The following is a 9,531-nucleotide window of genomic DNA, read 5'->3' as shown; positions in this document are numbered from 1 at the left end:
GGTCACCTGTGAGGAGCAACAGCCCAGGGGGGGATCTTAGGGCCTCACCAAGTCCAGCATCCAGCAGAACTGGTGGGGCATGGGGAAGGTGCATATCAGAAACTCTCAAGGGGAAACATTCTCCATTTAGGGGTGCAGCATCTTCCATCAGAGCCTGGCAGCCACGTTGCAGCCCGTCAGTGCCACAGGCATCTCCAGCCCACCAGAGCTGGCCCGAGGCTCTGCTGCCAAGCTGCCCTTGTGCTCAGAAACAGGAGAGGGGAAGCAGGAGATTTAGGAAGGCCTATTCCCCACAGTGGCTGGGGGGTTTGTGGCACATCTCCTCGATGTCCTGCTCTGTCCTTCCAGCCCTTCCTGGTGCAGGGGCACCAGCACAGATGTCACTGCGCAGCCAACAAAGTGCTGGCTCAGCAGAGCCCGTCAGGCAGGAGGATGTGAAATTAGGTGGGGACAACTGGACGTTCTGTTCTTCCGAGGGCACTTTGCCCTCTCCTGACCCTGTGACTTCCTCCTGGAGGTGTCAGGGAGCCGCCCCCACGGCACTGTGCCGGCAGTGACCGCACGGCCAGCGGGAGCAGCAGCACGGCTCCCCTSCCTGCTCCACCAGAGGTAAGAGCTGCTGCAGGGTCTGGGTCTCAAGGGTGGGACTGGGGGTCCAGCAACACAGTACAGAGCTGGAGAGGGGGAAAATGAGAGGAGGATAGGGATGGGAGAGGAGAGGGAGGAGCACTGCCAGGCTGCACACATGTCATGGAGATGGGATACACCAGCTGGTGGAAGGATTGCTGCGGTGGGCAGAGCCAGGGCAGCTGCTGGAGGAGGAGAGACATCAGCTGTGTGCAGGGAGCTTTGGCTTCAGCGCAGCACGGGGTGACCATCTGCAGTGGCCTGTGCATCTCCAGGGTTTGGGGACCCTGGGCTCGGTTTGGGACTGGCCATGGGCTTGGGACTGGCCATRGGCACCACAAACCTCATGGCTCACTCCAGACTGAAAGCCCGACCCACCCTGTGCCATCAGGGCTGGAGATGAGCCCAGGGCCCATCTGCACATATCCAGCTCCCCAATGCCTGCAGTGTGTATGGGTGGGACATCAAGGACACACCCATGGCAGCCAGGTGCTCGTGGTGTCACCAGCCTTCTTCACTCCATGTCCTGGGAGCCACCCTGCTTGGCCCCTCACTCCAGCTCCTTTCTTTCTTTCTCTTTCTTTTCTTTCTCTTTCCATACCACAGAGCACCAAAATGGAGAAGAGACTCCAGGAGCAGCTCTGCTTGGCCCTCACCCTCCTCCTCCTGAATGTGAGCTGTGCTGGAGCTCAGACAGTAGGAGACTCTCACAGCTGCTACGGAGCTCCAGGCCTGCCAGGCATGCCGGGGATGCCCGGGAGGGATGGCCGGGATGGGCTGAAGGGAGTCAAAGGGGAGCCAGGTGAGTGAGCAAGGGGAGAACTTCACGGGCTGCTGCAGGGAACACAGAGCCCTCCATGGCCAGCTTGCCATGGTTTGCAGGCTGTGGGGAGCATCCTCCGTGGTCAGGTGGAGAGAGGCAGCAGCACTCTCCTCCCCGAGGGAAGGGGCTGGAGGGGCCTCTTCCCACATTCTGCCCTCGACACTGACTCCCTTTCACCCTCCACACCCCACAGGTATCCCAGCTTCTACCCTGAAAGGGCCCAAGGGCATGAAAGGAGAAAGAGGCATGGAAGGTGCTCCAGGCAAGCRTGGCCCTCCTGGGGACCCTGGTCTAGTGGGAGACCCTGGGTTCCCGGGTCTGCCTGGAGCCCCGGGGCTGCCRGGCAACCTGAGGCAGAAGCCACGCTCAGCGTTCTCTGTGACCAGGCAAACCAGCCAATATCCCACCAAGAACGTGCCCGTGGTGTTCAACAACGCCATCACCAACACCAAYGGTGACTACGACACCACCACAGGCAAGTTCACCTGCAGGCTCCCGGGGCTCTACTACTTTGTGTTCCACAGCTCACACACAGCCAACCTGTGCGTCATCCTGCACAAGAACCAGAGGAAGATGGCCAGCTTCTGCGACCACAAGACCAACGCCATGCAGGTCAGCTCGGGGAGCACGCTGCTGCGCCTGGCGGCTCAGGATGAGGTCTGGCTGGGTGTCAATGACTACAACGGCATGGTGGGCATCGCCAACTCTGACAGCATCTTCTCAGGGTTCCTGCTCTTCCCGGACTAGAGGATGGGCAGAGCCCACCCCAGCACCCCGACCGCTTCTACCTGCCCTGAACACGCTGCCCACTGCTTCTGATGCTCCCAGTTTCTCCTCAGGGAGGGAAGCTTTGGTGATGGAGTCACCCCCAGCAGCCAGACTCACCCCTCAGTCTGGGGCTGAGCACTGGCAGCTGCTGCACAGGGGTACAGGCACATCTGGATGCATCTGCACCCAGAGCAATGGTGCCGAGCTCCTGGTCCTGCTGGCACTGCCATTTGCATCTCCTGATAGCCCCACACGACCTCAGAGGTCTCTCTGCCTCTCTCCCCACCTCACCTGAGCTGCCCCAGGTTCAACCAGGTGTCCTGGCATAGGCTGCAGCACCCCCTTTGCCATGACCTGGCTGTGGAAAGTGTCAATAAAATCTTCCCCAGTGCACCCAGTGTTGTGTGTTTCCTCCGTGTCCTACCTCTCCATTGTGTGCACATGCATGCATGTGACATGTGGCCATGTCTACGTGCCATCAGCGTGTCCCCAAGCCCTGGCTGGGCTGTGCTGAGCATCAGAGATCTTCACACCCACCCACACTGGCTTTGCACAGGGATGGGAGCCCCAGCTGCAGCAGGAATGGGATGGTTCCTGTATCCCCACACTGCCCCTGCCAAGGGGGCACCGAGGCTCCTCTGAGCAGAGCCCCGATAGTCCCCTTCCCTGCAGAGCTGCAGAGGGGCACAGGCTGCACAGCAAACCCCAACATCGAGGGTGGGACACTCCTGGGGTCCCTACCAGAATGGGACAGGGGAAACACTCCAGCTTTCCTGAGCCAGCCCAAGGGAGCTGGTGGTTGTGGAGGCTGCAGAGCCCACCAAAGCCCAGCAGGGATTTCTCCTGGTGTCACACATGGCAGGGTGGAGCAGGAGGTCACCTCTCTGAACGGTCTGTGCTTCACCTCCACAAGGCAGTAGCCAAAGCAGGACTGGCAACACATTTCCCACAGGGTAAAATCCCTTCCAATGCACAGCATTCAGGAGAGTCTGGGGCATGGAGTCAGAGTGGTGGATGCTGAGACCCTGCAGCATCCCCTGGGGCTGCGGAGCTGGGAGCATGAGGGGTGCTGGCTGAGTGCATGCACATTTCTGCAGCCCTGATGGGTTAACCCAAGCTTGTCTGGAGCTCCCAGCAGCATTCCCCATAGCCAGCACACCKGAGCAGCACCCAGGAACCCTGCAGGGCAGGGCTGTGGCCAGAGGGGCTCAGGGTGCTATTTGGGGATGGTTTGTTCTACTCAGCTGACAGCAGCATTTGTGGAGGATATGAAACTGCCATGGGAAAAAGGGCAGGAGTTAAAGATAAAAAGGGGATGTGTCTCATATCCTTTCACAATAACCCTTGCAGCAAACTTCTGTTTCTCCTCACGGGCATTTCCGAGAAGGACTCTGGTGTGTCCGGCTCCATCTCTGCACCGAGCAGCAAGGAGCTCAAGGTAAGAGCAACACTGAGCCCAAAGCAGGAGCCCAGCCCTGGCAGGGTGACAGTCACCTGCATTGCTGGCACTGCCCTGTGCCTTGGGGCAGAGCAGGAATAGGAGGCTGGGGATGCTGGGCTGGGGGTGGTGGAGATCCCTGATGGGACCCAGACCCCTCCTGCTCCACCTGGAAGAAGGAAAAAATAAAAGCAGAGATGGCAAAGTTCCACAGGGGTGATCAGGGACTGGGCACCAGTCTGAAAGGTGTGCTGGAAATGCTCTCCTGCCCTGAGAAACCCTTGTCTTCTGATGGACCTGGGCTGGGAACTTGCAGATTGATCCTTGTGCCTGCCACAGCCAAATCGGAGCTGCTGTGGCTGGAGGATCTGACTCAGCACCCTTTATCCTGCTGGTGCCTGAGTTTCAGCACTAGGAAAGTACCTGAGATGGGGCAGTGGTGGCTGGGGTGATGTGATGCCCAGAAACAGCCCCCAAACACCCACTGCTCATCCACATGAGCCCACCAGAGCTGGGGGAAGGAGGGAGGGAGGGAGTGCAGGAACCAGGGGGAGCCCCTGGGATGGAAGCCCAGGTGACTGTCCCAGTAAGGCTCCTTAGACACAGAAATGCCTCTGGGATGGAGCAGACGTGTGGCACAACACGAGGGGAGCCTGTGGGGTGCAGGGGGGAGTTTGGGGCACTCATTGCCATCTTCGAGCATTGTCCCTCAGATCTGCTGGGGAAAGGCAAGAGCCATTCCCTTGCAGATGGTGAAACTGCTCTGTCTGGGGCAAAATTTTACGCTGCAGGTGTGGTCCTGAGATGAGATGGGAATTTCTCCCCCAGGGGAGCCACATGGCCACACTGGACATCAGATCTTTGAGATAACCTGTCCCAAATATTCTGGGGCTGAAACTGTGGGCACTTGTAAACTGGGGGGCTTAACAGTGACTAACAAGCCCTGCCTTGCCCAAGGGGACTCATCCTTTGCTCCAGGGCCATCAGGAGAGCGGATTTGGCTCTGCAGTGGGATGTTTTCCCTCCCTGATGGTATTATCCAACGTTCTTGCAGTCACCATCTTTGAGAGCAGCACAGAGGGCCTTCCCCAGCCCTCTCACCACCCAGGCAATCCCCCTGACACTGTTCCATGCTCCCACAGATGTGGACGGCGTGGGCCATGCTGGTGTGCCTGGCTGGAGGGCAGCTGGCCAGCGCCACGCTCTGCAGGACCTACGGCACCGTCCCAGGCATCCCGGGACTGCCAGGACAGCCTGGCAGCGATGGCAGGGATGGCCAGAACGGCCCAAAGGGTGACCAAGGTAAGGSACAGGCTGCAGGTGGGGAAAATGTTGTCTTGTGAATGCCAAGAACCAGAAAAGACGGTGCCAGGCACATAGTCCTGGGAAAGGAACCCAACTCCAACAGTTCCTTTGAGGTTTTGTCTGGGTGGGAGGTGGTGGAGCACCCTGAGGAAGGTGGGGAGGGAAGGAGGGAGGGAGGGTGATGACAGAAAGGTGTGTCACACCTGCAAGGTCTCCAGTGACCCACACCCAGCAGTTTCCTCCCCCGTGCCCCCTCTGCAGACAAGTGGGGCTGGGCTGTGCCCACCGTGACTGTTCCTCCTGCTTCCCAGGACCCCCTGGCCAGAGCACAGCAGAACCAGGGCAGAAGGGAGACCCAGGAGAGCCGGGACAGCCCGGGAAGGCTGGACCCCCAGGCCCCCCAGGCCTAAGTGGCCTACCAGGTCCCAACGGATTTCCCGGCCCCGTGGGGTTGCCTGGGGACTACAAGATCACCTCCAAGTCCGCGTTCTCGGCCGCCAGGAGCATCAGCACCTACCCCCGCCGGGAGCAGCCCGTCCGCTTCGACCGCATCATCGCCARCGAGGGCGGCCACTACGAGAACCGCTACGGCCGCTTCACCTGCCGGGTGCCCGGCACCTACTACTTCACCTACCACGCCACCTCCCGCGGCAACCTSTGCGTCAACATCAAAAAGGGACGCGGTGGCAGCAAGGGTGACAAGGTGGTGACCTTCTGTGACTTCGTGCAGGGCAGTTTCCAGGTGACCACGGGCGGCGTGGTCCTCAAGGTGGCCATGGATGAGTCTGTCTGGCTGGAGCCAACGGACAAGAACTCCCTGATGGGGCTGGAAGGGTCTGACAGCATCTTCACTGGTTTCCTCATCTTCCCAGAGGCTTAGCCTGCTGGAGCTGTGCCTGCAGCCCATCTGGGCACTGCCTGCAGAGCTGAGCAAGCCCTTTGCTCCCAAGTTGGTGCTCAAAGCACATYGCTGCCATTCGTGCACAATAAATGACCACTCTTCGCACTATTGGTCTTTCTGCCTATGATTTGCCTTTTCCCCCCAAATAATGTTCACATACCCAGGGYATTGGTTCTCATTACTGCTGAGCAGAGCCAGACAAGTTGCGCAGTTCCTGCTGCAGATGAGGCTGAGGATCTCCCTCCAGAGCCACCCAGAGGGTGCCAGCCCAGGTTAGGAAAACAGGGAGAAGCAGCTCGACCTCTAGCAGGGGGMAGGACACATCATGGGAAAAATGGGGCCAATGGGTACTGGTGGTAGGTGGGAGGTGCTGGGGAATGTGCTGTACTGGAGAGTCTTGGCAGTGGCAGGATCTGGGGACACCAACCTCTCTTAGACCTTTTTTGGGGTGACGGTGACAGAAATACCCACAGAAGTTTGTGATAAGGTGGGACAGGCAGCTCCATGCTGCTATTGGGGGTGGGTGCTCCACTGCAGCCTCCAAACCCCAGCACAGAACCAGCACATCTTGGAGCACAGCCAAGCCCTCCCTGGCTGCTCCTCATCAGGATGAGGATGCCCAGATGAATTAAAGCTGAGGAGTCCAAGGAGATCCCTGACCCCAGGGCAGGTGACAAATGACAACCCAGCATTGCACCCCTGTGGGTGGGTCACCACAGCCCCCAGCCCTTGGAGGTGGACATGGGGTGTGGAGGACAAAAGCCGGCATTACGGCCTTGCAAGGTCTGAACCTAAAATTCAACTGATAATAGTAAACCCCTGACATCTAGAAAAACAAAAGAGAGTCTGAAAATCTGGATAAAGGAGAACGAGACAGAAACAAACGTTACCAAAACAATGCGATTGAGCTACCTTGACTGTCTGTAAGAAAAGAAAAGAAGAATGTTAAAAAAAGAGCAAAGTTAAATAAAGCAAATACCAAAGACAGAGCAAAATCGTGAGAATTAACACCACAGCTTTTACAACACAGCAATCATATGCGAATAAGTAGAGAAGGGGCTGCTAATTAACCAATAAATAGTTGCCATTTATGTGAAAGACTTAGTATACACCTGTTACTAAATAAATAAAAAGAGCTCAGCCCCATAATGAAGTAGTAAGTGTGTATCTATCTGTCTGTGTTTTTGCTCATTATTTGTGTCTTGCTCATTATTTCTGTCTATACTGCCACAATGGGGCACTCAGGAACTTTTGGGGGAGTCTGGGATTTGAAAGGAGCTGGATGGGAAGGATGATGATTAAAGTTCTCGGGGAGATGAGTGGGATGTGGACAGGATTTTATGGAGCATCACCACTGAGCTCTCCAGGTGTGCCCGTGTGTCCAAGCCCCCAGTTCTGTTGTCCTTGCCCCGGTGCAGGGCAGTGACTGAGGCTGCTGTCACCAGCTTGGGGGCTGCTCGGAGGTTCCTGTCCGGGGTGATTTGCCGGCAGGTGTCACTGGAGACTGGCTCAGCCCTCCCCGGGCAGCAGCAGCATCCTCATCCTGCTGGCTGAGCGGGCACAGCACCGGGGCCCGGCAGTGGGGCGGCTCCCCACTGCCCACGGGGTCTGGGAGGAGGCGGAGGCCGGGATTAGCCCGGTTCACTCCTCCTCTTTTCCTCCTCACCTGGGGGAATCAAAGCACAGCCGTGCTGCTGGTCAGTGAGATGGAGCCGGGGATGTCAGTGCCAGTCTGGTCTGACACCACCAGCGAGCAACAGGGAGCTTGCAGAGGCGTTTGCTCCGAGCCCAGGAGTGCCCAGTACCTGGTACCCAAGGAARAGCCCTCCCTAACCCATCCTTGCATGGCCCTGCTCCTTGCTGGCAGCCCCAGCCACAGCCAGGSTGCCCAGCCGGGTGTCCTGGAGCAGCCCCCCCTGCCAGCCCCTCCGAACTGCCCTTCTCCCTCTTCTCATGAGCTGCTCCTCGGTGTGGGGAGGCTTTTCCCTTGGCAGCAGCTCCCTCCTGAACAGCCCACGAGCTTTTCCTGCCCTTCAGCCCCCCAGCTCTGAGCCTCATTTGCTGCCAGGCTGGTGGCTTTGCCCCACCATCTCCTCCACCCTTGGACTGTGCAGTGAAATATTCGGGGATTTGGTGTGTTCTTCCTTCTATCCCCTTCTCCAAGCTGTAATTTCCAGCAGGAGCTGTATGGGAATCCCCATGTGGGTTCAGAACTGTGCCAGGGTGCTGGAATGCTCTGGCAGAGGCATCACTGGGCAGGGCACTGGGCTGTGTTTGCTGGGGTGTCACACACACCAACGGGGCACAGCAGTGCCAGCTCAGCTTGGRGGGACACTGTGGTCACACACGGTGGCTTCATTGTCAGCAGGGCAGGAGCTCCCTGTGCGGATCCCCTGGGTGCACTAAGGGTGGTCCCAGCCCCAGAGAGACTCCTGAGGAGTTTGACACAACTGGAACCAGTCTGGGAGAGGGAAGGGGGTTCAGACACAAGCTCCTACCCCAAATCTCACTTCAGGACCGTTGATAAGTTTGTTCCCTCATCCACACTCAGGCTTGCGTTGGAATTTGAATGGGAAGGAGCAATTGCTTCTTTTGCCTGGAGCATCACAGCCTGGCTGGTSTCCCACTTGGAGCTGTGCAGGGAATTCCTGCTTTTCCTGGCTCTCTGCAGGGACGGGGAGCCGGGAGGCTCTGCTCTGGCTGGCCACCAAGGAGTTAAATCCCAGCCTTTTTTTTTTTTTTCTCTGCTCTGCCTTCTTATGAGGAACAGCCTTCGCGGGGCTGCAGAAAGGCTCTTTCTTTCCCCAGCAGATCTCTGGGAATGAAAAGTCTGTGTTCCAGATATTAAATTACTCATAAAATAGTTGGCCTGTCCCCGAGGCGGCTCCGCACCCCCCCAGCCCCCGCCGCCGCTCTGACGGGYTGCTGATGTGCATCTGCATGTCACCTCCCGCTACAAGGTCAATCTCTCCAATTTAAAGCAGCAACGTTGGAAAGCAAACCAGATTTCAGCCGGAATTAGCTTCAAATGGAGCATTCAGAGGACTCGTGCTGGGAGGGGAGAGCAGAGGAGGCAAGACAAGCAGAACCGGTGTGGGGGAGATCCCGCATCTGCAGCCCCCCGTAGTGGGGCACCCCACGCACCCCGGGCTCSATCGAGAGGCTGGAACGGGGGGTCAGAGATGCTCCCGGGGCTGGATCCGGAGGCGCACGGCTGCTGCCCGGGGATGTTCTGGGGGATGTTCCGGGGGATGCTGCCTGGGGATGCTGCCTGAGGATGCTGCTGGGCATTCCTGATGCTGCGGAGTGGGGTGGATGGCTCAATCCCTCCYTGTGCAGCTTTGGCAACCTCAGCAGATGCTCCTGGGTGTCGGGGAGCCCCCCTAGAACAGCCCCCCTGTCCCCCTGCACCCGCATGGCCACCAGTGACCTACAACCGTGCGCGGGTGCGAGGCGGGGAGGCGGAGCCGGGGTTTCCATGGGGATGTGCGGGATGCGGAGCCCGGCCTGGTGCAGCTCCAGGCACAGCACGCCTGGACGGCGGGGCTCGGCTCCTTCCGCTCCGCTTCCCGCTGCCGCCCGCCCTCCAAAGCCCGGAGCCCGGCAGAGCCCGGTGCCGCCCCGGCCAGCGGCGGGAGGGATAGGGAAGGGATGGAGAAGGGATGGGGA

The 9,531-nt window shown here is 58.7% G+C and overlaps 2 protein-coding genes across 2 annotated transcripts; both read left to right on the top strand.

The window, feature by feature from the left end:
* The first annotated feature begins 524 nt into the window (after positions 1 to 524).
* Positions 525 to 2,610, top strand: C1QC (complement C1q C chain). The gene is made up of 3 exons (XM_057381242.1): positions 525 to 609; positions 1,234 to 1,429; positions 1,644 to 2,610. Exons 2-3 carry the CDS (start codon positions 1,243 to 1,245, stop codon positions 2,195 to 2,197), a joined length of 741 nt encoding a protein of 246 aa, XP_057237225.1. The 5' UTR covers positions 525 to 609; positions 1,234 to 1,242; the 3' UTR covers positions 2,198 to 2,610.
* Positions 2,611 to 3,563: 953 nt separating this feature from the next.
* Positions 3,564 to 6,047, top strand: C1QB (complement C1q B chain). The gene is made up of 3 exons (XM_057381241.1): positions 3,564 to 3,656; positions 4,799 to 4,958; positions 5,273 to 6,047. The coding sequence occupies exons 2-3, from the start codon at positions 4,799 to 4,801 to the stop codon at positions 5,839 to 5,841; spliced, it is 729 nt and encodes a 242-aa protein (XP_057237224.1). The 5' UTR covers positions 3,564 to 3,656; the 3' UTR covers positions 5,842 to 6,047.
* Positions 6,048 to 9,531: the final 3,484 nt, after the last annotated feature.

Source organism: Malurus melanocephalus, unplaced genomic scaffold (genome assembly GCF_030028575.1).
Source record: "Malurus melanocephalus ecotype Western Australia unplaced genomic scaffold, MMel_1.1 scaffold_500, whole genome shotgun sequence".
In the NCBI taxonomy this organism is placed as follows: domain Eukaryota; kingdom Metazoa; phylum Chordata; class Aves; order Passeriformes; family Maluridae; genus Malurus; species Malurus melanocephalus.
Note: the sequence above shows the minus strand (reverse complement) of the source record. Positions and strands in the feature narration are given on the sequence as shown.